This window comes from Phacochoerus africanus, chromosome X (assembly GCF_016906955.1).
Source record: "Phacochoerus africanus isolate WHEZ1 chromosome X, ROS_Pafr_v1, whole genome shotgun sequence".
NCBI classification, from domain to species: Eukaryota; Metazoa; Chordata; class Mammalia; order Artiodactyla; family Suidae; genus Phacochoerus; species Phacochoerus africanus.
The window spans coordinates 18,396,337-18,423,817 of record NC_062560.1 but is presented as its reverse complement, the minus strand read 5'-3'; the positions used below and the strand labels follow the sequence as shown (position 1 = coordinate 18,423,817).

Sequence of the window (27,481 nt, the reverse complement as noted above, 5' to 3'; positions counted from 1 at the left end):
TCATTGCTTGCAAAGGAAAATTCAGATTTCCAGAATGTTTTGCTGTTGAGTTTTCTCCTTATTTCTTTTGACTCCTTTTTCTAGGCCCTGGTATTTGACAGAGTAAAGCAAACAAATGAACACAAGCATACTGTGAATAGTTATCTTTTTAAAAAAAAGTGGGGAGAAAAAATGATACCAGCTGTTTGACTTTTAAAAAGCTTTAAAGCGACTCTTTGATGATATCATTGGGAGTTGTTTCTCTTTTTTGAAGAGATTAGCTTCCTTTGTCATTTACTTTTGTTTAAATCATTAGGATAAAAAGTTAGAGACACTTGGGAGTTCCTGTCGTGGCGCATCAGAAACGAATCCAACTAGGAATCATGAGGTTGCAGGTTCGATCCCTGGCCTCGCTCAGTGGGTTAAAGATCCGCGCTGCCCTGAGCTGTGGTGTAGGTCACAGACGAGGTTCGGATCTGGCATTGCTGTGACTCTGGCATGGGCTGGTGGCTACAGCTCCGATTAGACTCCTATCCTGGAAACCTCCATATGCCTCGGGAGCGGCCCTAAAAGGACAAAAGACCAAAAAAAAAAAAAAAAAAAGTTAGACACTTGAAGTTACATAGAAAGAGATAGAGTAACTAAGTTACCAGTGTGTCTGACACTGTGTGAACAGGGCCTGGCAAACCTAGATGAGCCTGGAATGGAAATTATGATTCTCTTTTGTACATATATGTATACTTCAAAATAAACTTCACATTCGCCTCCTCAGCTCGGGCTGACCTTCTTGTGCAGAATTTGTGTGTAATTCACGGTCATGTTCAAGATCCTCCTTCCCACCTTCTCTCTCTCCTTCTCTCTCCTCCTGGCTCCCTCCCATCCCTCCCTCTGGACTGTCTTACTCTTTAAGCTCCATCTCATTCTGGAACCAGGCCCCGGGGTATGCATATCTCTGCGTATGTTACATGCGTGTCACCCGCTCTCCTTTACATTTGTGCAGGCTTGACCAGAGTAACATGGATCATTGAAACCCAGGTTTGACCCAGAGAAACCCTTTCGCGCTTGATTAGAAAGGCTTATGTAGAATGCTGTGTCGCTTTCCTCACTCCCTGCTGATTCTCTTGGGTGCAGGTGTCAATAAATTAAAAAATGACCAACCTAAGCAGCAGGAAGAAAGGAAGGGAGGCAGGCGTCAGTTGGGTGGTTCCGCAGGATCCGTCTCTCCTTCCATCCACATCTTCGTAAATTATGAACTCTATCGATCTATTCATATTGATGTATGAACTCATTCTATCAAAAGCCGAGGTTGAAGTGGAAAATGGAAAGCGATCATTTATTAGAGCTGAGGAGTGTCAGCTTTGTATTGAAACAAAACACAACCAAACCACACAGGCTCGGATGGCCTCCCTTTCAACCTTTAGATTGCATATTGCCAGAGGCAGATGGGGCCTGGGTAACCAGCAAGACCTGATAACAGTTGACAAATTTCCTATCCATTTTCGGTGGCTTAGAACTTGACGGTAAGTATATGGAGGCTGGAAAACCATTTATGTTCCTTTTTCTCCCTTGTACTTCTGCCCAGGATGAATGAGTCAGAGACCTTCATTTGAGAACTCACAAGGCATTCGTGTAGTTCACAGCTCTCCCAGCTAGTAGCCATCTCTCAGGAAGGTCATTTCAGATTTGAAGCATCAGTTTTTTCCTGGGAAGGTTGATTGAGAAGTTTCTAGTATTTTTCAACCTGGGGACTCTTCCTAAAAGATTTTGACTCTTTGGATGACAAATTTTATATCTTTGTTAGCTAGGTCTAACTAGGTCTTCAGACTAGGGTCATGGTACTGTTTATATATAGTCCTGTAGAACGTTGTAACCCATGCACCCTCATTCTGGCTATTAAGCCTCTTGGAATGTTAAAAAGCTAAAGGATCCCACTCTTTGCTTTGCAAATGCTATCCAGGGTCCCCAGGAAGGAATATTGGGGTCCATTCTACATATTCTCTACAGCCCACTTGAGCTCCTCCAGCCAACAAACGTTTGTTGAACGAATCAGGTTCCCACATGACCTATTAGTCCTGGAGAGCTTTAGAGGATATTGGTTCTTTGCTGAGAAAGCCCCGTGGTGGTTTTGTTGAGTAATGAATTTAAAACAGTGTTTTTTTGCTTTTGGTAAACCACTCATTCTTGCCCACTTCACGGCTGTGTGGGTTCTTTGCTCCGCTTAATTGTGCAGGGTTGGATGGGTGTGTTCATTCTGCGTTCAGCTTAACATGCTTCAGAATCCTACCTCCTCCAAAGGCTGTTTTGTATCATCTCCATGTTTCTTTCAGTGAGTGTGAGATAAAACCATTCATGGCAAGTTGGGTTAATTGCAAACTGTAGGTACCAATCTCATCCTCCCAGCTTTGTTAGATGATGCCTGAAGACTGCTAGCTAAGGGATGTACGTCCTTTCGCATGTTTGATATTTCCAAATAAGGTTTTAAGAACATATATAAAACAGATCTGGAAGGGCCTCAAATAGGTTTTTGTATACCCATGTTCAGAGCAGGACTAGTCACAACAGGCAAAAGATGGGAGCAACCCGGGTGTCTCTCAGTGGATGAATGGGTAAACAAAATGTGGTCTATCCCTGCAGTAGAATATTTTTCAGCCTTAACAAGGAGGACATTCTGATATATGCTACAATATGGATGAACCTTGGGAACATGATGCTAAGAAAAATAAGCCAGTCATAAAAGAGCAAATACTGTATGATTCCACTTGAATGAGGTACCTGGAGTAGTCAGACTCACAGATACAGAAAATAGAGCGGTGGTCACCAGGGGCTGGCAGGAGGAGGGAAATGGAGAGTTTTCTTGAATGGATATGGCATTTTAGTTCGGAAAGATGAAAGAAGCTCGGGAGATGAGTAGTGGTGATGATTGTACAATAATGTGAGTGTACTTAATGTCAGTGAACTTTACACTTAAAGGGGATTAACGTGGTACATTTTATGTCATGTATGTTTTACCACAGTAAAAAAAAGGAATCAAGAATAATACGGCAAATACTCAACATCCTTCTACCCACCATCAGCTTAGACATTTTAGAAATGAACATTTACAATTCACATGTCATATATGTGCCTTTTTTGGAGGAGTGAAGGATGACTTGGGAGACAGAATTCTGGGACAGGAGAACTTTCCTTCTGCTTTATTTCCCACCTGGATTTGTTAGCTAAAGATAAACATGCTAAACAGGTAGGAAATTAGTAACCTTTCCCTGGCCTTTAAAATTAGTGTTTCTAGAAACTTATAACAAGAAATCTTTCTAGGAACTTCGTTTAGCCCGCCTTTGGGCCTGGATGAATATGGAGAAACAGTCAAGGGAAATAACACTTAACTTACTGGGACACAGGAATGATACAGTGTATTTGGAGCGTTTATCCTTCCTGACTGTGTGTTTTAAACATTTTTTGAGGACCTAGTCTATGCCTGGCATTGTCATATCAGTTACATGTTGCCACATTAATGCTGCATACCAGCCAACCACATAACCTCAGTAGCAAACAATAGTAAGCATTTATTGCTCCCAATCCGGGATCAGCTGGGAGCTAGCTGGATGGCTTTTCTGATCTTGACTGGGCTCCCTCACATATCTGTAGGGTTTGTTGGCATTTGGTTTGACCTCAGCTGCAGGCCTTCGGCGCCTCAGCCTTGCTCTGTGTGTCTTGCGTCTTCCAGCAGGCTAGCTTGAGTGGCTTCCAGCAGGCTAGCTTGAGCACACGTGGCAGTGGTGGGAGTACAATAGAAAGAGTGGAAACATCCGAGTTCCCTTGAGGCCTGGGCTCCAAACTGGCACAGTGATGCTTCCACTTCACTTTGTTTTCTAAAACAAGTCACATCAGGTGGGGAAACCTACTCTGTGTTTAAGGGACGCGCTCTAAAATCATGTGACCTAGGGCATGGCTGTGGCAAGGGGTGGAGAAGTACGGCCTAAGTGTGGTCAGTCCTCCCAAGGCTGTGCAGTGGTGTAGTAGAGACACCTAGGCAGTCCTGTAAACAACCCTGAGAAGGTAGCCTTGTCCTCATTTAAAATCGGAAAAATGGAGGCTCAGAGAGCTTCTGTGACCTATCCTTGTTTATACTTCCAGTGAGTGGCGTAGGTTGGCTTTGAACCCAGGTCTTTGAGACCTGCTCCTCCATGCTGCCCTGCCCGACTCCAGAGCACTTTGGATTACTGCCTCTTCCTGAAAATGTCTGCTTCGCTTTCTGCGTATTGACCCCCCTCATCCCCGCTCTCTCTTGCTCTGTTATATTTCCCCAACTCCGCTTCTCCAGCTTCCGAATTGTCAGCTGTTTTAGTGCTTCTGTCTTTGGTGTCTTGGATCTTGTCTCCTCATTCCTAGGCTCAGCCACTGCTGCAAGGCACACGAGCCCGCAAACCTCTCCTCTGGGCCAGACCTCCGTCCTTGCTTCCCTCACCCTCGCCTCCACTCTCAGCCACCCTGTGCTGCTCAGTGGTCTCGTGGCTGCAGGTCACAGGCACCCTACTTTGGCCTGGCTTAGGTTGGAAGGCCGTGCCTGTCTCGTGCAACAGGAAGTCCAGAGGCAGGGCAGGCTCCTCAGGGCCCAGGTTTCTCCGCTCTCTGCCCTGCCTCTCGCTGGGGCTTTGTACTGCAGCCAGCAAATAGGGCGGAGGGCGTCCCTGGTGGGGCTTCCCACCTCTTTTGCTCACTGGGCCACCCTGGCTTAGGGCTGCCCACCCACCCCTGGCTGGAGCTAGCCCGGGTTTGGTTGTCCACAGTGGCGTCCCCAGCTGTCCCCACATGGCTGAGCTGCAGACCCTCCCTGCATTTTTCTGCATTTTCATTGGCAGCATCATCCCAGCCTACATGTCTTCCCACCACCACTTCAGGGTCATTTTTAACTCCTCCTTTCCCTTCATCCTCTTCCTCATTTGTTGCCCTTTCCTTTGCTTTTGAGCTGATCACTAAAGGCTTGTCAGGACCAGCTCTGGGCTAACCTGTCATAATCCACAAGGAGGCCTGCTCGCAAGAGTCTGGGGTCTGAGAATCAAACAGTCCCTGGCAGCGGGGGCAGTGGGGGTAGCTGGATCAAGGGTGAAGGGAACATCGTGCCGTGGGTACTGTGTTGTCCCAGGGTGGTGGCGGTGGGGGCACTCAACCCTGCCTCAAAGGGAGGCAGGGAAGGCGTTCCCGGTGAGGGTTCCTTTAAGCTGATGATTCACCCTTCTTGCTCTTCCTTCAAAGTCACCCTGGTCTGGATCCTGATTTGGATCCTTATTACCTCTCCCTTCCTGTAGACCAGAGGTTGGCAAACCACCCCCATGGGCCAGGTCTGGCACTGCCTTTTTTTTTTTTTTCTCTTCCATTTTTGGCCACTCCACAGCATATGGAATTCCTGGACCAGGGATCAGATCTTTAACCCACTGTGCCGGGTCTGGGATTAAACCTGTGTCCTAGCTCTCCCAAGACACTGCCCATGCCATTGTGCCACAGCAGGAACTCTGATGCCTATTTTGGAAAATAAAGTTTTCTTGGCACACGGCCACGTCCCTTCATTTACATATGGCCTGGGGCAGCCAGGTTAAGTTGTTGCCACAGAGAGTGTGTGGCTGGCAAAGCCTAAAACATTTAGTCTCTGGCCCTTTACAGGACAAGTTTTTCAACCCCTGCTGTAGAGAGAATAGGAGAACTCAATTCCTGCCCCCCAGGAAGTTTCACCTTGCACAAGGAGACTTACCTAAGTAATATACAGAAAACTTTACAATGAAGTCTGCTGAGGTGAAGACATTTAAGTGCTGAGGCAAGTAGTCTGGACAAAAATCGGCGTCTGTTGGAAGAATTCCTGTGCGTCTATTTCTCTCTACTTCTCTCCCTCTGCCCTTCCTTTATTCCACAAATGAATCTACATTCCTTTCCTTGCCTCCAACTTTCTAGACTGACACTTTCTAGATTTACTATTGCTAAATTTACACCATTCATGACCCTCGCTTCCCTCCCTCGGAGGGGAGAGTAAAGGTGCTGATTGGTTTGGAAAAATGAAGTCTGAGTAGGAGATTGCATTTTTTCAAATGCGCCTTTGCTGTTCTTCCACATTTCCGAGGAAAGCAGGACATGCTTAAATAAAGGCGAAAGATCTGTATTTGCTTTGAACAAAGAGATACTCTACGCATCAGTAAACTGTTCGGGGCAGTTTTTTCTGCTTAAAAACCTTCCCTTACAGGTAGTCCAGTCCCTTTATCTGCACTTCTCATTTGCGTCGAAACCCACGCTTTTCTGAATGACACCCCTCCAGAGGGGCCCTGGCAACAAAGCTCTTTGTAGCCTCTCTCGGAAGCTCACAGCCATGGGCTTTGTTGTTCTGATCACCACAAAATCACCTGCTCCGTCAGGCAGCTTTTGTGCTGTCTTATTGTTTAGACCTCACTGCTCTTTTAAAATTTGAGTTGTGCATTTTCTTTCTGATTCACCCTAAGTTTTCTTTGTTAGGCTTATTATAAAAAGAATACATGCTTAGTGTAAAAAAAAAAATAGGGAAGGAATGTCATGGTAACAAAAGTCAAAAAGTAACTTAAAATTCCTTCCCTCATTTATATTCTCCAGAGGAAACCAGGCTCACGGTTATCTCCGCAGATCTCCACCCATATCTATTCGGATGAATCGTAAAGAAATTACAGAGATTTGACCACTGAAGTGTCCTTTTCGAATGGCACGACCTAGTCTGAGCACATAGTGATGCAGGCGTGTTGGTATTTGTGTAAAGATACAGATGGCACCGTGCTGCTGATAGTGTATTGCAATGCGTTAGGTTAGGTTGAGTAGAATCTTGGAACTCTTCTTGCCAGACAGGTCACGTGGAGCCGTGCCAGTCTTTAAGAGGCTACCTGGAGATAGAGCATGACGTCACTAACCTGTCCCCTAACCGAAGGACATTGAGGACGAATCTGGTTTTTCACTCTACTGAATAATGTAGCAGGGAGCATTATGCATGTATCTTTGAACATTTCATGTCAGTTACCTGGAGTATAACTTCCTGAAAGTGGAATTGCTCTTTTCTGGATTAAAAAAAAATTTTTTTAAAGACTTGGTCAGATGCCTCTGGTGTCAGTTGGCCTTGCTGCCCTTAGGGTCCTTGATCCTCTAGTGATACCACAAAGATGACCTCAGTGGAAGTCAGGATGCCCCTCCAGGTGAATCTTGTGCAGTTAGAAACATTGGCCCAAACCTCCCACGCTTCATGGAACATTGGTGCGCTCACTGCTCCGCAGGCAGTGGAGCCATGCACGCCAAGAAGACAGTGCGACTGACTAGGGCTGGGGGGAAGAGGCGTATATGAGCTCTGTGGGCACATGGACGTTCATGTGGCCTCTTTATCCTGGGGCGGCAGAGGGACCTCGCAGTACTTGCCGTAACTTCACTGGCTTGCCAAGGGAGAGAAATGTAGGGCTCAGTTGGAGGGGGGGACGCTGAGGCGGTGGCAGGTGTCAGCCTGCAAATTAGCTGTGCTGGCCTTCGTGGAGGGGAGCAATGGGCATTGAGCTCAGCTGAGCCAAGGTGCCAGATGACAGAGCAGGGCTCTCGCCAGCCACTGACCCGGGTAATAAGAGGGCGCTTGGCAAGCTGCCTCCTGAACGCTGTGCCACACGGCCATTTGTGGATCAGGACCTGTCAAGTTGCCCAATGTGGTTCTTCTGTCAAAATGTGCTGCTCTCAAGCCTATGAAACATTGTGACAAATGGAGTCCAAATGTCATGTTTCCTGCTTTATCTTATATATATATATATAATTTTAGATATATATATATATATATATATATCATATATATATAATTCCCCCTTGCACCTTGGAGTTTCCTGGCAAACCGTAGTCTCGAAAGCAAGGATTAGGAGTTCTTAACTTTAAAAATAAACTTGCTGTGGAACCTGTTTGCCAGACTGGTGAAGTCCCCTTCTCAGAATAATGTTTGTAAATGAAGAAAATAAAATCCATAGGATTACCAAGGAAGCCAGTTATACTGAAATACAGTTATTGAAATATTGCAAAAACTTAAGTGATGCGTATGCCTTTATTGATGCATTAAGTGGCAGGATCCAGCAGTAGGTCTAGAAGTGATTATAATTTGAAGCGGGGATGAGTGTTCATGTTATTTCAAGATAACTGCAACGACCGTGATGTGAGATGAAAATATCTATCCATGTGATGGGGAATAAATAAAATCCACAGGTGCTGCGAATCCCAGTGTGGCTTCTTGTCTCTATGCATAGAGGAAAGAAAGGCCAGGTTTTTGGTGGAGGGTAGGGGAAATTAAGATGTAATTTTCTTCCCATCCCTGTTGAAACCCCCCTGAGATCTATCCATGAACCCCAGTCAAGAATCTCTGCTTTTTTGGACCCGGCGTTGCCGTGAGCTGTGGTGTATGTTGCAGACGCGGCTCGGATCCCACGTTGCTGTGGCTCTGGCGTAGGCAGGCAGCTACAGCTCCGGTTCGACCCCTAGCCTGGGAACCTCCATATGCCGCGGGAGCGGCCCTAGAAAAGGCAAAAAGACAAAAAAAAAAATCTCTGCTTTTAAATACAGAAAAATTGGGATGAAAACCCCCATTTCATCAAGAAAATCATAAAACCCCACCCCACCCCACCCCCTTGTTCTGATGGGGATGAGAAAGAAAAAATGTTAAAAATGAGTCAGAATTGAGCATACGTTTTGATTACCTGCAATGAGGGTCTTTCCCCTTCATTCTAAAGAGGAAGGCATGTGGAGTTTTCTCTCTTTCTCCAAATCTCCATCCCCCAGTACAAGGGCCATTTTGGGGCACTGATTTTGAGAACTGGGAAACTAGATTTGTTTATGGTAGGTAGTTTCCCCTGAGAAGTCTCTAAGAAAGAGTAGGCAAGAGAGATGGACCTCAGATGGGGGTTTCTGGGATTTTCTAGACCTTTGTTCCAGTTCTTAATATGCAAGTGCAGGTACGTGCTCCCCCCACCCCATCTCTCCCTTATCTTGTTCCCTCTCTGCCTCCCCCCTGCACTGCGAAAGTTAGGGGTCTAAGAGATCCATTTGTCAGCAGCAAAGTTTGAGATGGCCTTTAAAAATAGATATGTTAGAGGGAGTGTGTTGGATAGAAGGGAGAAATCTTGTTTATGCTCAACAAATAACTTATATTTAGAATTTTCCTTTTTCCTTTGAAATTCTGTATTCTCATTTCACTTCAATGACTCTGCATGGAGCATTTAAAAGTAGATCAAACAAAACTCTATAAATATGTTGAGTTCTTTTGGGCATTTTGCCAAAGTCAGCCCAGCCCAAGCAGAGAAAAGCAATGTGCTGTATGTATCCCATTTTCTCCTCCGAACATCCAGACTCTCTTGCCCAAAGAGCTGGGGGAGTTGGGCCAGGGGCACTTTGGAGAAGGGTGGTCTGCTGTGAGTCTGATCATTTGCGTTAAGGGGTGTTTTGAGAGGCCAAAGCGAGCCCTGGGACCAGCCTAAGGAAATGGGGAGACCAGGAGGATGTTTAGAGATGTCCCTGAGTTTGCTTCCCAGTGTGATTCCTTTCTCTCACTCTCATGGGAAGGGGAGGTTGGCAAAGAGAAAATTGGTTGAACTGGTATAAGGAATGAACGAAGCTGCCTTTTAACATATTTGTGAATCTAAAGACAAACGGGAAAAAGCCGGGAGTCAGGGGGCAGCCTATCCCTCTGAAAAGTAGGTCTGCTCCCATCATTGCAGTCGCACATGGCACAACGGAGGCAGAGAGGACAGGTGGGCTGCATGGCTGAAAGGGGTTGAAGTGCTGGGGCCACTGGGTTGTCGTTTCAGTGTTTTGGGGCCCAGGGTTCTCTTTACGTGCCTTAATGCTGTCACAGTAAACCATGTGAACAGTGGCTGGAAAATCAGAGCTCTTGTGTCCTTTCGAATGGCTACTTCACACCATTTTAAAAAGAATTTATTGGGTTATAGTTGATTTATAGTGTTGTATTAGCTTCAGGTTTACAGCAGATTGAATTATGAGTTGGTTTGAGGTGGAGGCCATTGGGTTGGAGGAGTCCTTCATGCCCCTGGGGCCAAAATTATAGGTACAGTTTCAAAGGAAATAGCAGGTAAAGATGTGAACCTTGAAAATGTCCATATGTAGCTTCTCTTTGCAGAAACCCAGCTTAGTAAATGGATGGCCCCTTTCTGTATTATGCTGACAGTAGAAACTCGATTTTGGGGGGTCGTATGTGAATTGGCTGGCTTGAAGACTGCTTTCAGTGGCTTCTTTAAACAGGGCACTAGACTCTGACGTTTCTAGGACTGAGGGAAGGACTAGATCAGGGATTTGCTCCCCTCCATTTCTAGATATGTGGCACCTGGGCTCACAAACTGATGGCGAGTAGGCATTCCTGATGAGATGGCCTCGTGCAGCCATCATGAGGCACACGTGGGCGTTGGTAAATGCATTGCACTTGTTGAAAAAAGTGTGCATGAAACAGCTGAGAGGTGTCAGAGCTGAAGGCACAGGGAGGAAAATACAGGGACTGACGCTCAGATATTTCAAATACAGGGGGATGCAGACCATGCTAGAGCAAAGCAGGGGCTGTTAGAGGAACAGCCCCATGGCAGAGCGTGTGTGCAGATCCTTCCATCCCATTTTCTGTGCCTACACAGGTGTGTTCATGCATACACACTCTCTTTCTCACATTCATTTAATCATGTTAGGCCTTCACGTATCAGTTGCATGTTGAATGAATCCATTTATTCATTAATAAACATTTGTTGAGTGCAACTCTTGATAGGTTCTGGGTAATAGGAGTAAATTAAAGTGTCCATGATGGAGGTGGGGGGGGGTGTGCACGCGCACACGCAATGTTGGGAACGTATCATACATATTATGTGATTTGGTCTTTTAACTTAATGTATGATGGGCACCTTTTACACATAGGGCTGCTCGCTTGGTTTAATTGGTTGCTTTGTTTCCCACGGTCTGGAAAAATCATGATTAGTGGAGCCATTCCCCCACAGTGGACATTCAGGCTGTTTCTTGCGTAGGTCTCTGTGCTCGTAGGTATTTGCTTTTACAAACAGTGCTGCCCTGAACATGCTTGTACGTACATCCCTGCCCACTTAAAGCAAGTGTTTTCTGTCTTTTAAGAGCACTCAAGTTAAAAGCAGATAGAGGAGCTTCCGTCATGGCTCTGTGGTTAATGAACTCGACTAGCATCCATGAGGACTCGGGTTCAATCCCTGGCCTCACTCAGTGGGTTAAGGATCCAGAGTTGCCATGAACTGGATATGGTGTAGGTCGCAGACGCAGCTCGGATCTGGCGTGGCTGTGGCTGTGGGGTAGGCCGGCAGCTGCAGCTCCAATTGGACCCCTAGCCTGGGAGCCTCCATATGCTGTGGGTGCGGCCCTGAAAAGACAGAAGACAAAATAATAATAATAAAATAAAAGTAGGTATACATAATTTCTTGTTCGGACCTAGCCCTGCTCTCCTGTTTGGTATAATTGACAGTGGACCATGAACTTGAAAGAAGAGAGCACGAAGGAGTACATCAGACATTCTTTAGGGTCACAGATGCTTTGGGCTAAAACGTTGGTGGAGCAGGAGGAATCTTCAGAACAGTGGCAAGACTATAGGGGCCACCGTTGTCCCATCTCTGCAACAGTTTGAGGTAGCATTGCCTTTTTTTTTTTTTTTTTTTTTTTTGGTGAGATGCAGGTAACAAACTTTTCCACCTTAACGATTTCAGCATTGGCTGTCAAGCACACATTGGTGAGTGCCCTGCTTAATATCAGGTTGAGGCGTTAACTCTTTTCCTCCACCCTTCCGGTCCTCCTTCTGTGCTCTGCTGACTGGGAGTGTGTGTTCACAAAACCGTGACCCACAGACGAAAAGTGGGATAGGTACTCTTCAGCTCAGTCATCCATTCATTTATCAAGAATGGATCGCACGTCTGCTCCAGTAGGGCACTGAGCTAGGTACCGGGGGTCAAAGACAAATGAGAAAGCAGTCATTGGCCCCTAAAGGGGTCAACAGAGGCACACATCAACTGATGATCCTACTGCGTATCTTCCTTTCCTTGCCTGTCTGATTCCTTCCACTGTGTTTTTTACACTTTCTCTTTCATTATCTTCCGTTGGGCCATCTGACTGCTTCTAGGCTCCCTCCTCCAAACTGTCCTGCATACCCCTGGCACCAGGGCCCTTCTCCCTCGGTCACTGTCCTCACATCTTCTTGTCACCTCTCTGCCCAGAAACCTCGTCTAGGCAGGATTTCATCAAGTCCTCATCCTTCGCTTGGCATCCACAGTCCCTCTGAAAGACTCCCGGGTTCTCTTGGGAGAAGAGGGCTGCAGACTGTGACATACTTGACCCACGTGCCTCGTCCAAGTTATCCAGGCTTTCTGTGCCCACCCATGAAGATGGGGCCGGCACCCCTGACCTCACAGTGTTGGTGTGAAGACTGGAGGGGAAGCACACACCATGCCGAGCACGGCTCTTGGCCCAGAGCCGACGCCATCAGTGTTCCTTTCCTTCATCACTAACAAGATTCAGTTGGTTTTCCTTATGTGACTTTTGACTTCAGCCGCCTCCCTCCCTGTCCCCTGCGGCACAGAGGCTCTAATAAATGGCTCCCTGCTGGTTCTACATTTTTTTTTTTTTCTCCTGTATTCTGTTGGGACGTGGGAGCAAATGGGCACTGGCATAGCTCTAACCTCTTTTCGGGTGAACCTTGCCTTTGAAGTAGCAGGCACATGGATTGATTGTTTTCCACCATGCAAAGATGTTGATTATACAAAACCCTTGGAGAATCAAGCAGGCTCATCTCCAGAGACCAAACAGTGCTGGTTAATTATATACTGTCCATTTCCACTGCAACAGTCCAGCCACAGCCAAGAGGGTTTGTAAAGAAAGACTCATGAGTTGCTTTTTTTCCTGGTCTGCCATCGGCCTCTAAAGTGGCCTCCTCTTCCTCTGAGTTACGTTACATTGGGAACAGGGTGATGCATGGGCATTTTTCCAGGAAAGCGTTTGATGCTGGGTCCACAAGATCAGTAATTCCGCTTCTCTCCCCTTGCACCCAGAATCCATTGGATGTCCTGAGATCAAATGGATGATTCTCCACATGTATTTAGTTTACTTTGTATGGTTTTTCTATTGTGAAATGGGAAACCTGGCCTTGTGGCATAAATCGATGTTTCCAACTCAAAAAACCCAGCTGCTTCAAGAATCTGGAATTCTGCTCAGTAACGTGGGGAGTTGCTGCACCCCCCAGCAGTGTTTGCTATTTAGTTATATCAGAGACCACCTTCTTTCCCACCTCCCTGCTCCTGGCCCCAGGAACACATTTCCAGAGCTAGAGACAGCTTAGTACGACTGCCCCAAAGGTCCGCAAAATAAAAATCCCAGCACAGCAGCATTCACCAGAGTTATGTATTTGGCTAACACTGCAGAATAAGTATGGTTTTTCTCCCTTTTGGGAGAAGCAGAATATAGTACCTGTATAACATGGTCCTGGAAGAGTCCCATTCATTTTTGGACAACCGAACTGTCTAGATGGCTCTCAACCTGGCTGTATGTTAGAATTACCCGGGGAGTTATGAAAAGTCAAATGCCTAGCCTGCACCCCAGACCGTTGACTTCAGAAAATCTAGGGCTGGGGGCCAGGCATCTGTTTTTTTCCTTTTCCGTCTGAGTTTCTTATTTAGAAAAATTTCAAATGTACAGGCAAAGTTGTAACACTAGTGTGATGAACACCCACCCAGATTTATCCATTGCTAACATTTTGCCACATTTGCTTTCTCTCTCTCTCTCTCATTGTATGTGTGGATATATGTGTGTGTCTGTATATATGTGTACACACACACAAGCCCTTTTTTGCCCTTTAATAATTTGAAAGTAAGTTACGGATATCAGGACACTTCATCCCTAAGTCTTCAGAGCAAGGACATTCTCCTATGTAACTGCAATAGGATTAACACAGTCAGGAAATGGAACATGAATATAATGCTATTATCTAGTATTAGTCCATATCCAAATTTCCCCAGCTCTTCTAATAATGTCCTTTATAACCTTTAAAAGAAACGCTGAATCCAATTAAGGATTGCATTAGATTTAGTTGTTCTATCTCTTTATTGTTTTAAAATCTGGAACAGTCCCCTAACCTTTAAAAAATCTTATGTGATATTGATTTTAAAGTTTTTTTTTTTTTTAAACTAGGTCAGTTTTTGTCAACTGGCCCTCATTTTAGATTTGCATGATTGTTCCTTCACGGTCAGGTTTAGGTTGAGTGTTTGGGGCAGGAGCATCCTGTAGGTGATGGTAAGCATTCTTAGCGCATCACATAAGGAGGCAGCTGTTGTCAATTTGTCCCATCACTGACAACATGAATGTCAAGGCCGTGTCTGCCAGGTTTCTCCATATGAAGGGGACAGTTGCCTTTTGTAATTAATGAATAATCTTTGGGGAGATATTTTGAGACTCGGTAAATATCCTAATCCCCACTGATTCTTGCCGGAACCAGTTGTTGCCATGATGGTTATAAAATGGAGATGGTCTCTTTCTGTCATGTCTGCATTTATTAGTTGACATTCTTGTGTAAAGAAGAGCTTTCCCCTCTTGGCCCATATTTCCTGTCTAATCTTATCTATCTGTCTAGCTAACTAGCTGTCAGCCTAGCCCTCTATTGACTGTATCAGTCTGGGCTCGTGAATTTTTTTTTTGACAGTCCCTCAGTAGATGCTGCTGTTATCCCAAATTTGGCCAGTGGAAGCCCCATCGAGCTGATCCTTGTGTCCTTTTGAAATGACCGTCTAAGAGTTCGAGTGCTTTGTTCATTTTGGCATAACCAGATATTCCAGTCTCACTTCGTATTTTTTAAAAGTGGAAACCATGCCTTGTTTGTTTGTTTGTTTGTTTATATTTTGGCTGCTCCAGTGGCATGCAGAAGTTCCCAGGCCAGTGACCAAGCCTGTGCCACAGCAGTGACCCAAGGCACAGCAGTGACAACAGCAGATCCTTTTAACTGCTGGGCCACCAGGGAACTCCCTCACTTTGTGTTTTCTTTGCCCCAGCCCTGGAAGAAGCAGTTTTTCTATGGAGACCTAATTCCTCAGAGGCTGCTATGTAGGCAGTTAGCAGTAGTTTTATGAAAGGTCTCCAGGTGATTTCAATGTGCAGCCAAGATTGAGAACCACCGCTTAGCATTCTCCCAAGGGAGGCCACTTGTTCCCACAAGGTATTTTCCTGTTGTCACCTGTTGTCATCTGTAACTAGCAGCTCTGATTCATTGTTGAGGTTTAGAATTTTGTGGACAGTGTCACTTGTGGAATCAGCTCTAAATGCTGGTCTCTGGCCTCGATCTCAGAGAGGGGAGTCCGTAGGTGTGCCCCGAATGTCACCGTTCAGACACAGGTCGTCTCCAGGCATGTCCGGAGAAAATGCCAGCAGTTACCCTGAGCGACTCAAGTTCCTCTTTAATTTTATAAATGTTTGCTCTCTTGAAAATGTTGTCAGGATACTGCTATGTTCCCTAGGCATGTGGTGAGGATCCATTTGATTAATTTAGTGAGTTCCTTGAAAACATCAAGTGATTTAAACCTCCATAGTTATACTCTTGTTCGGTCACAGAGGATGTGGGATGTTTAAAAAAAAAAAAAAAAAAGACCATATGAGTGTTGAAAGTTTTCAGTTAACCCAAAGACTTTTTTCAACCTCTGCACTATTTGTTGTTATATTTTTGTGGTCATTGAATGAATTGACCTAGTAAAGTTTTCACATATCGCGGGACCCCGGAAGGCTGTAAAGTTTTGTTGTGTGTGCTGTTTCATTTATACAGAATGTGAATATACGACATTTCCTCCCCATCCAACTAGCTTTATTGCATTAAAATATGGGCCCCAGTTCCCAGAAGCTGTAAGGAAACACTCCTGATTTGTGGTTTTTCACTTCCTGGTTTCACACCTTAACCATGTACCATGTTAGCCCAGCTAGTGCTTTCCGCAGTCTCAGGACTCATAGCCGAGAAAGCTTCTTCAGAACGTCAGACAGGGGAGACAGTCTCTGGAGTTGCACCTCCTGACTTGAAATCCCAGGCCCTTCTGGCACTTTCTAGCTGTAAGACCTCTGGTAAAATACTCAGTCTCTATGTGCTCCCTCAGTCTCCTTGTCTGTAAAAGCGAGAGGTTCCAGATCTACCCTGGAGGTTCCGTGTGACAATTAAATGGGTGAATGCATACAAAGCGCTTAGGTCTCTGGCATACAGTAAGTACTCAATAAATGCTAGCTGTTAGTATTATATTAAACAAAGCTGGTCATCAGTGAAAGGTGGTTATGAGGTCTAGTGAGGGAGTTGGGGGTGCCTGCCTTGCCATCTGTGTGTACCCAGTTCCTCTGTATGAACACATGTTGATGCATGTGTATTTTGTGGCCATCATGCAGTATGGCAATAAAGTAGACATGTATTAATCATGCCTTGTGAGGTCTGCCTTCGTCACACTTTTATGGTGAGCCACGTGCTCACACACGTTTGTTATGTCCCTTAGACTTGTGTCCATTACTTCTTTTTTTTTTTCTTTTTAGGGCTGCACACGCGGCACATGGAGGTTCCCAGGCTAGGGGTCTAATCGGAGCCACAACTGCCGGCCTACCCTACACCCATAGCAATGCGGGATCCGAGCCACATCTGCAACCTATACCACAGCTCACAGCAACGCTGGATCCCTAACCCACTGAGTGAGGCCAGGGGTTGAACCTGCAACCTCATGGTTCCTAGTCGGATTTGTTTCCACCGCACATGATGGGAACTCCCATTACTTCTTTCAGTTATGTGTAAGGAGTTAAGTGGTCCTGCCTAGAAAACACACACAGGGCTAGGGGAGGACGACAGCCCAATGAAATGTATTAAAACTTGATTTCCTGTGGACTGGGCTCTGGGTGTGAAGGTGGTAGCGGAAATGAAAGGATTCCAAACCTCAGCCTTGGGGAAGTCATAACATTTTTTTCCTCCAGTTTACGCTGAAACTATTGCTATTGAAAGGAGGTGACACTCTTGTCTCTGTACTTCTTTGAGAAAGGTCAAGACCAACTAGTAAACATGAGTGAAATGCCAGGAGAGGAAAACATGCCAAATGACATCCTTAAACTCTCTAAAATTTAAGATGGACAGAAGCCACTGAAATGCAGTGTCTCTCAATAGCACATATCCCCCTAAACTGGATTTTAGGTTGGGTGGAACTGGCAAACAAGATTGAAACAGTGCAGAGTTCCCATCGTGGCTCAGTGGGTAATGAATCCGACTAGGAACCATGAGGTTGCAGGTTCGATTCCTGGCCTTGCTCAGTGGGTTGGGGGTCTGACGTTGCTGTGAGCTGTGGCGTAGGTTGCAGACGTGGCTTGGATCCCACGTGGCTGTGGCTGTGGCGTAGGCCGGCAGCTGTGGCTCTGATTGGACCCCTAGCCTGGGAGCCTCCATATGCCGTGGGAGCAGCCCAAGAAATGGCAAAAAGACAAAAAAAAAAAAAAAAGATTGAAACAGTGATCTGGAGAAGGTGAGGACTGGAAGGCCGCATTGCAGGGGCTTGGGAGTTATCTGTCATGAGAAAGCTGTGGAGAGGCCCTAAGGCTGTGTCGTGCCGTGTTGCGGGAAGCAGTTAAGTACAGGTTGCAGAGAACTGGGGATGAGATGAGAACTGAACTGTTCATCCAGCATCGGCGTGAGAGCTCTGAACTCAAGTCAAGGAGACACTGCTACTTACTAGCTGAGTGACCTCGGGTAAGTCCCTGAGCCCCACTTGCCTCATTTGTAAAATGGTGGCTCATCCCGGCTCTTTTCTTTTTAACTCATATCGTTGGCAGGAGGAATTAGGGTGATGGGTGTCAGAGACGCTTTAAAAAAGATCACAAACTGTCCCAGTGTTAGAGGGAATTATGTTTCTGCTTGGGGTCAAGCTGGGTGACCTTTTCCCCCAGCAACCTCTGGATACTTCCCTGTAGGGCTCACTTTGCATGGTCCTGTATGTTGGCAGTGTGCCTTATAGGTCTTTGTGCCACCAGCTGAATAGCCTTAGAGGCTTTTAAGAAATACTGACTAGCCGGGTAGAAAGAGATTCCTAAGTGTGCCATTCTTCCTCATTCCAGACAGGGCCAATCGAGAGCTTTGGCTCAAGAGAAATATTACTCTGTTCCAGGTCCTGACTGTCCTAGGTTAGTCTTTTCTCAGAGACTATGTCACCTGTCCTTTGCCCTTTGAATACTCCTGTTAGATGCTACTTTTTAAAGGAGTTATTATGAAAATGTGACCTTTAGTCATGTACTAAATTTTATGACTTTAGCTAACACGAGGTCTTCATTTTTTTTTTTTTCTTTTTAGGGCCGCACTTGCGGCACATGGAGGTTCCCAAGCTAGGGGTCGAATCGGAGCTGCAGCCACCAGCTTACGCCAGAGCCACAGCAGCACCAGATCTGAGCCGCCTCTGCGACCTACAGCACAGCTCATGGCAACGCCAGGTCCTTGACCCACTGAGTGAGGCCAGGGATCAAACCTGCCTCCTCAAGGATCCTAGTCAGATTCATCTCTGCTGAGCCACAGTGGGAAGTCCCTTCAGATATTCTTTTGAAGTCACTTCGATCAGGACTTTGGGGACCTCTGCGGTTAGGAGTGTTGAGTTTCAGACATTTGTCATGTTTCCTTGTTTCATGTTCTAGATGTGTGTAGAATTTGCTCTGAGCATAACAGCTAGCAAATAAAGCTCCGAATGATCTGTAGTTATAGTAGAACTTCTCTTGAGGGGAGTCGCAGGGCGTAGGAGGTGGGTTGCTAAGATCACCTCATCATCTAGTCTCTCTTGGCTAGAATGAGAAATCTGTATCCTTTGTGACCGAGTGCTTGCTTTTTGCCTTCCTTTGGGTGGGAAGCCATGGGATGGGCTTTGCCCCGGAGGACCCCTCTGCTTGACCTCCCACCTGGGAAGAGCCACTTGGGGTGAGCTCTCTGCCTGTTGCGAGAGCCTGGCCGACCTTGGGCTTCCCTCCTTTGCCCGCTGACTGTGCAGTTAGCAGCTGGGAATTGGCCTGAGAGCTCTGCGTTTGTTCTCATCGAGACCAGGCGGTGTGATTTTGCACAAAGGGAGGCGGGGGAGAGTGTATTCCTTTCGTCACCAAAGATGCGATTAGGCGAGATATTGATTCTGAACTTCTGCCCTCTTCCCTCCTTTCAACTCTGTTCTTCCTTAGTGAGGTTCAGGCAGAGAAAAATGGAGCAGAGAGAACGAGGCCACTGGCTTTTGAAAAATATTGATCAGTGAGCTTGTCAGATGTAGCAGAGGCCTCCCCCTTCGTATGATGTCACGCGGCATGGGGGTCTCGGTGTGGCCTGTGATCACACCTGCGGGCCCTTGCTTTCTCGGGGAGAGATTAGAAAAGGAAAAGAATCCCCATAGGCAGTATCCAGAAATAATGCAAGCGTTTCTAAATGCGTGTCCTTGAAGTTGCTGATCCCTTTGGTTTTCTAGGCCAGGTGGTGGTAGGAAGGAATGAGGGGAGGTGGTCAGTCTTGAGCGGCAAACTTCTGAGCAACACTGGCCTCTGTTCCTCTCTCCTGTCTGCCTCTTGCCAGCTTGGGCCTCCACTGCTGTCTGTCTGTCTGACTGTCTGTCTTTGCCCCGCCGCCCTTCGAGGCCCCGTCACCCATACCACGTGCATGTTCCTTCTCCCCACAGTGCATGTCTGTGGTATGGACAGTTGCATCTGTACTTGAACCACACTAAGCCAGGGCCTCCCAGTTGGGTCACACTGGGTGAGTGAGATGCTGTGACCTTGAGTGTCCTTCAGTCACATGAAGTGTGGCCTTGGCTTTTATCTTGATGTGCCTGGGTTGGTTCTCTCTAAGCAGCCAGGGATCCTGCTAATGGATCCCCTGGGACAGGTGGAAGAGGACAGAAATGGATTTGCTGAACCCTGTGGGACATTTGAAATGGTACCCAGAGCAGGCTGAAATCGAGTCAGCCTTTGCTCATCAGGCCTGAGTTCCAGCATGTTAAAACGGTGACAATTAGTAAGAAAAAGGCCAGGAGACTTGATCTTTTCCTCTGCACACTTGGGCAAAGTTTCCTCTGCCTCGCTAGCATTAGAAGCAGGCCGTTCTTTTCACTCTGCCACATCACATCAGCTTTCATGAAAAGTCACCAGCAGCAAATACAAAGCCCTGTCCATGGAAAACCATTTAAGGCAACACTGTGCTCCAGCGCTTCAGGGGTGGGGTTTTGCCTTCTGCACCAACGGATCGGTTTCTCATATCCATGCCTTTCTGACCCAGCAGCTTTTAAAAGACCAAGAAGCATTGCTCTGCTTTCTCCTGCCTCTCTCTCCGAGACCAGAGCTGCCATGCCTTTAGCCCTGTCCTGGGGAGCATATTTGAGACAAGTCAGCTTAATTTGCCTGCATGCCTAGGAAGCCTCTCTTTAAAATCTAATTTGAAGACAAGAGCTCTATCTAAATATTGTACTTTTCCCATCCAGGCGAGCGACGGAGGCGCCGGTGCCAGGTGGCCTTCAGCTACCTGCCCCAGAACGATGATGAGCTCGAGCTGAAAGTCGGCGACATCATAGAGGTGGTGGGAGAGGTACGTGTGCCAGGCGGGGGAGGGGGTGTGTGGTGGCCTCGCGTGGGCTGTCAGAACTCACCCATGGCTGGCTGGCCTCGCTGTGGCGGATGTTGGGACTTGGGAGACCTCACTGAGTCTCTGCTCAGAGGAAACCCCTCCAGAGAGGCCTGCCACCCAGCCCCATCAATCAGGGCAGATGTGGGGCCATTTAAAACTCTTGTCTCAGACACAGACTTGTCGTGGCCCAGGCGTGGGCGGTGAGGGAGGGATGGACTGGGAGTTTGGGATTGGCAGATGCAAACTATTATGCATAGGACGGATAAACAACAAGTGCTACCTTATAGCACAGGGAACTATGTTCAATATCCTGTGATAAACCATACGGAAAAGAATAAGAAAAAGATATCGATGGATCTACGGGTATAGATGTATATAACTCAATCACGTTGTTCTACACCGGAAACTAACACAACATGGCAAATCAACTACACTTCAATAAAAGGAATTTCAAAAGAGAAACTGTTGTCTTTCTAACAGTGTACTAGGTACCTCTGAAATTCCAATCTGATGGCGCAGCTTTTCTCCTCCGCTTCAGTTGCTAAGAGACTCTGGGTATCCAGAGTGGCCCTGATCCACCTTTGGAGGACAGATTCGGTGTTCACCATGGGGGACACTATGGATTCAGAGGGAAGGAAAAAGACGTGACATTTGTAGAAGACCTAAGCGGTGACAGGCGTGACCGAGTTCTTTACGCATTGGCTCACTGACTCATCCTAACGGCTTTATTTTGTAGATGAAGGAGACTCAAGAGACCCTAGAAGAGGCAGGGCTGAGGGTTGAAGGCAGGTCCTCCTGGCTGGAGACCATTGTTCTTTGCACTGCATTACGCAACCTTGTTCCTGCTTGGCACCGGCTGCTCGGAGCCGGCCCTGCTGGTGAAGTGTCCCACCAGACACTGGCACAGGCTTTTGGGGCCCCACCCTCTCAGGCCTGGGGATTATAGGCTTTGCACTTAGAATCCGATCATTCATTCTGATCCAGCATATGTATCTGTATATAAAAATACAGTTTTCCAATGGCTTTGGTTTCCTGAGCACCATTGGACCTTACAGAAACCCACGATTCACCAGAAAAAGGAAGCTAGAAGTCAAGGAGGAGGTTAAGTGAACTATGGCGTGGGTGGCAGTGGCAAGGCTGATGCTGGCAGCCAGGTTTCTTGATTCTCCGAAAGTGAACATGCATCAGAGCTTTATTTAACTCATTAACGAGGGCATCTGCGAGATGGTAAGGCTGCCTCAGAGAGAATTGTGAAAGATCGAAGTATTTATAAGGACTGAAAGACTGATTAAGGTTGCTAAGTCAGAGGGGAAACTACACAGTGGCCTACAGGGCAATGAAACTGGAACCTCCGAGGTTGTCTTTTCTAGGGGATAAACCACTTTGCCTCCCTGCTGGTCAAAGTTTATGTTCATGGTGATCTGACAAGAATCATTTGTTTCCTACCCGAAAACGTCTGCACTAACAGAGTTGGAAACTATCCTCATAAATAGTAAATAGCGTGTCAAGCAAAGCCACCTGTCCCTAGAGAATCAATCAGTGGGCTTTTCCCAGCGTTGTACAGGGAGGATGTGCAGGGACTCCTTTTGCCTACATGCCAGTTTGGGATCATTTTTATCGGTATGTCACTCATGCATCATTTTTTAGCCCCGGTGACAAGCAGGGCACGTAGAAGGCGTGTGTTGAAAGTTGAGTGAGGGAAAAGTGAATGGACAACAGAATACAACATTTATGCCAATGGTAGAAGGACAGGTTTCTTAAGACTGAAACCGTGGAGGAAATTCCCGAGGAAAAGATAAGCAGTTATTACTGCTAATAAAAAAAGAGCTCAGAAGTTCCCGTCGTGGCCCAGTGGAAATGAATCTGACTAGGAACCATGAGGTTGCGGGTTTGATTCCTGGCCTCGCTCAGCGGGTTAAGGATCTGGCACTGCCGTGAGCTGTGGTGTAGGTCGCAGACGTGGCTCAGATCTGGTGTGGCTGTGGCTGTGGTGTAGGCCAGCAGCTGCAGTTCCGATTTGACCCCTAGCCTGGGAACCGCCATATGCCGTGGGTGCGGCCCTAAAAAAAAAAGGGAAAAAAAAAAGTTCAAACCGTGGTATAATTTGCAGTGAGGTTAGCTAAACAAAGAAGACAATAAACGGGAAAAATTGCAGTAAATTATAATGAAAAATTGCAGTAAATTATTTGGAAAAAGTAGGTAACATATGCAGATATATTAGAAAGCTACTGTAATAAGGATAAAGGGTAGATAAATCTGCTATAAATACACATCCCACAAGGCAAATAAAAGTCTTAACCACGAGAAAATGCTCTGCCCTGCTATTCATTAAATAATCAAATTAAGGTAACGGGTACCTCTTTATGAAAATCCTAAGAAAAATATTTAGTGGTAAGACTTGGCAGTGCTTCAAAGAAGACTTCGTTAGCAAGGTAACATCACGAGCCATACAAACCTGAGTTTATACTTATAAGCTGACTCTTGTGAATTTATCCACAGGAAATGGTCAACAGAAAAAAAAATATGTGAAACATGTTAATTGCAGCAATGCTTGTGATAATGAAAAATCATCAAGAAAGGGAATAGGTGTGTGAATTAAGTTATATTATGTGGCTCAAAGATTGTGAAGCCATTAAGACGGTAAACACAGAGGCCTTCACATCTGTATTTTTTTTTATAATACTGTACGTTGTAATTATCTGTTATATTCCACTAACCCGGGAGCTATTCAACAGCAAGGATCTGGTTTTTATCTGTCTTTATATTCGCAGTATCTGGAATAGTGCCTGAAACCTAATACATACTTTAATAAATGCTTGCTGAATAGGTAAATGAATACATAGAAGTATGAAAAGTTTTTGGCAAAAAAAAAAAAAAAATAGCAGATCAGCCACAAAATTGCACACACTAGGATAGAGTTGTCTAAAGTCTATCTCTATGCATGTGATCAAAGACTAAAAGGGAACCAGAACGCAGCATGGTTCTGTCCTAGGAGGTGATTTTTCCTTTGATGTTGTAATAATTTAAGAAATACAAATCAAGATAAGAGAAATTATTAGTAAATTTCTGGGAACTATTGCCCATTCTCACCTGCCTCTTGGCTCCAGGGAAACCGAGCAATGGTTGCTCAAGAAGAGGAGTGAGCGTAGGACTGTTAGCGTTTTTGCCTGGAGGAAGAGCTTGGCCACTGCCTACGGTAGCAGCCTCCTTTCCATCTCTGCACTTCAGTGCTAGGCTTCATTCTGGGCTGGCTTCAAGTAGGAAAGAGGAAACATAATTGTGTAACCTGTGCAATTTCTGTAAAGCAACGTGTAAAGGTTTACTTTTTAACCCATATTTTTAAGATTATATCATCAAAAATTAATTTCCCTGCTGTTGCAGTTTGCTTGTAATGTTACAGATCGTGGGCCTTTGTCACTGGATAATATAAATAAAATCTGCCCTTTTCGCTTCTAATGGACATTATAGAAATGCCAGTAAGTAGCGATTGTCTAATTTCTTTCTTTCTTTCTTTCTTTCTTTTTTTTTTTTTTTTGTCTTTTTGCTATTTCTTGGGCCGCTCCCACGGCATATGGAGGTTCCCAGGCTAGGGGTCTCATGGGAGCTGTAGCCACCGGCCTACACCAGAGCCACAGCCACGCAGGATCTGAGCCGTGTCTGCAACCTATACCACAGCTCACGGCAACGCCGGATCGTTAACCCACTGAGCGAGGCCAGGGACCGAGCCCGCAACCTCATGGTTCCTAGTCGGATTCGTTAACCACTGCGCCACGACGGGAACTCCTGTTGTCTAATTTCACTGAAGACTGAAAATAAAAGAAACAAAAATCCTGGATAAACTAAAGCCCTGAAAACATAGGGGCAGGTTGAGATAAGATCATAATGATAGCTTTGCAACACTGTAGAATCAATCTATTGGTGAATAAAAATATAACGTATATGTTCATGTGTGTGTGTGTGTATATATATGTATTTACATATATATGATATATTTTTGATTGATTAGTAGATTGATTCTCCAGTATTACAAAGCTAAACACACACAAATGGCTCTACTGCCTCTACCCTCCAACAGATAGTTCCTAGGAGGATTTTGAATGTATGAACTGATTTTTTTGAAACAGTTGAATCAAGTTGAGAATCCTAAAAAAATGATATGTGTACATCCTAGCATATAATTTTAGCTTCAAATATATTTTATTTTATTTTTGTCTTTTTAGGGCCATACCCATGGCATATGGAAGTTCCCAGGCTAGGGGTCGAATCGGAGCTACACCTGCCAGCCTACACCACAGCCACGGCAACATGGGATCTGAGCCACGTCTTCGACCTACACCACAGCTCACGGCAACACCGGATCCTTAACCCACTGAGCGAGGCCAGGGATCGAGCCTGCATCCTTACGGAGGCTGGTCAGATTCATTTCCGCTGAGCCACAACAGGAACTCCTTTTTATTTTAATTTAATTATTTAAATATAAAAATATATTCTTTGCCATTTTTCAACACAGCCTCGCAGGGCCAAGGCATTTCTCCTTAACTGTGGGTTTGCTGGTTTGAGTTCTATCCTCTCTGCATTTGTAATGCACCCTTTACGATTCCCACTGGTTTCTTTAAAGTGGATTGATAACAGCACAAATGAAGCGATTGGAGTTAATAATTCTTCTGTTCTACACTCCTTCACTTCCCAGTCTCTTTTAGTTGTCTGTACCTAATTTGGCACTGTTTTTACTGTTGTTGTTTTATGTTCCCGTCGTGGCGCAGTGGTTAACGAATCTGACTAGGAACCATGAGGTTGCGGGTTCGATCCCTGGCCTCGCTCAGTGGGTTAAGGATCTGGTGTTGTCGTGAGCTGTGGTGGAGGTTGCATACACGGCTCTGATCTGGCATTGCTGTGGCTGTGGAGTAGGCCAGCAGCTGTAGCTCAGACTGGACCCCTAGCCTGGGAACCTCCATGTGCTGAGGGTGCGGCCCTAAAAAGACAAGGACAAAAAAAAAAAAAAACTTTAAATTATTATCACCTTCTCACCACTAGCTTTTTCCCTTCAAATTTAGATATTTTATGGCATTTAACCAAGTTGTCTGCTAGCACTGAGAGCAATGGGCTGAAGCAGGTTTGGGCTGACATGGCTCTTGATAGGGTGAGCAGCTCTTCTGGCAGAAGTTACCAGCCTCCAGCGCTCAGCTTGGCTGGGCCTGTGCAGCATGGCTTGGAGGAAGAATGGAGAGTGAAGGGCTGTCTCCATCTGATGAGTGACGTTGGCACAGTGAAGGTTGCTCGAGAAAGTGCCACGCTTCCGCCTCCTGGCTGGGGAGCAGGGGTCTGCTGTGAGGAAAAAAAAGGCATCAGGAACTTAATGGGACTGGGCTTCCAATTCGAAAGGAAAGCTAGCAGGATGACTCCTTGGCAGGTATTTTTAAAGAAATCATTGTAAGTACGCACTTGGGACATTATTTGTCCAAAGTGGGAAGACTGATAAATGCAGGCCAGGTTCTAACTGGAAGAACGGAAATGGCGTGTAGACAAGGTTACCAGGAGAAATGGCCTTTGGGGGCCTCTGGAGTTTTGAACCTGGCTTGCCTTTTAGTTTGGGTTTTGTTTGGTGGTTGTTTTTGCAAAGTACTTTGAAACCCCTTTGTTTTTCTGTCTGACAATCTAGAGCCTGGGAAGGGAGCTGCATTTCTTCTTGTGTTGGGTGACCTTGAGCTCATCCAGTCTCTGCAAGAGGTGGCCCCAGGGATGTTCACAGATCCTGGCTGTTCCTTGTTCTTTGTGGTTAGTTTTTGAGGTCCTTCACAGCGGCCCCCCGCCAGGCTGCCTAGAGACTGAAGGCTTCACTTTCTAACTTAAAGCTTAGCGAGGCCTTGTCATTTGCAAAGATGGTAACTTGCATTTCCCAGAAACTTGGGCGTCTTACTTCTTCTACCCATGAAAGGAGATCTGGCTGTTTAGCTCAAGTTACAGAGGCCTTTAAAATTCCTCAAAACCTTGACTCCGTCAGACAACCTCTGTGGCTGTGGCTGGACAATTTATCCTCATTCCGTTTTTGATGTAAGAGTTCTGAGGCCTTACATGTGAACGAAAGCTGCTTTTTGTTTCATGCCTGCCCATGAGAAGTCAGGTTCATTTAAAAGCTGATTCATTAACAGGTGATCAAAGCCTGCCTAAATTCTTACCCGTTAAGGCATCCTTGGCTTTAGAAGGCTTTGTATCCCTTTTCAAAAAATAGTAACATTAATGTAAGATTTTGTTCGTCAAAATTTGATCTTCTAAAGAGTCCAAGCTGCTCTACAATTATTTCTTCAAATAACTTTGGAGTGTGCACCTCTGATGTCCTAATGCACAGGGGTGCTATAGCTTTCATATTAAGGAGAGGGAAGCCATGTTTAGAAGCATACAAAACAGGGTACAACAATATGAAAGTAATATCTTTGCAAGTTTAAATGTATTTATTTATTTTTGTCTTTTTGTCTTTTTAGGGCCATGCTCATGGCATATGTAAGTTCCCAGGCTAGGGGTCGAATCCGAGCTGCATCTGCCAGCCTACACCACGGCCATAGCAATGAGGGATTCGAGCTGCGCCTGTGACCTACACACCACAGCCCACAGCAATGCCAGATCCTTACCCCACTGAGCGAGGCCAGGGACTGAACCTGCATCCTCATGGATACTAGTCGGGTTCGTTAACCACTGAGCCATGATGGGAACTCCCTAAATGTATTTATAATAGATTGGCATAGCTGTGGGATTTATCAAGTATTTGAGCACTTACTCAGTGAAAGAAACTGTTTATAGAGATCCAAAGATTTCCTGAATAAAACTCTGCTTTGAAACATGCTTAGTATATACAGGGAGGGT

At 45.8% G+C, this 27,481-nt stretch overlaps 1 protein-coding gene across 10 annotated transcripts in view; it reads left to right on the top strand.

Annotated features, from left to right (window-relative positions):
* SH3KBP1 (SH3 domain containing kinase binding protein 1) overlaps positions 1 to 27,481 on the top strand; it is a 340,925-nt gene that overhangs the window by 142,180 nt on the left and 171,264 nt on the right. For 9 of the 10 annotated variants that reach the window (XR_007132781.1, XM_047764118.1, XM_047764112.1 and 6 more), the window contains one exon: positions 20,481 to 20,584. Coding sequence is in view for 8 of the 10 variants with exons in the window: in XM_047764118.1 (XP_047620074.1) it covers positions 20,481 to 20,584 (104 nt within the window). In the remaining 2 variants the exon portion in view is untranslated. Of the gene's footprint in view, positions 1 to 20,270; positions 20,386 to 20,480; positions 20,585 to 27,481 lie in introns of those variants that run through there. The other variant, XM_047764119.1, reaches the window with a different exon arrangement.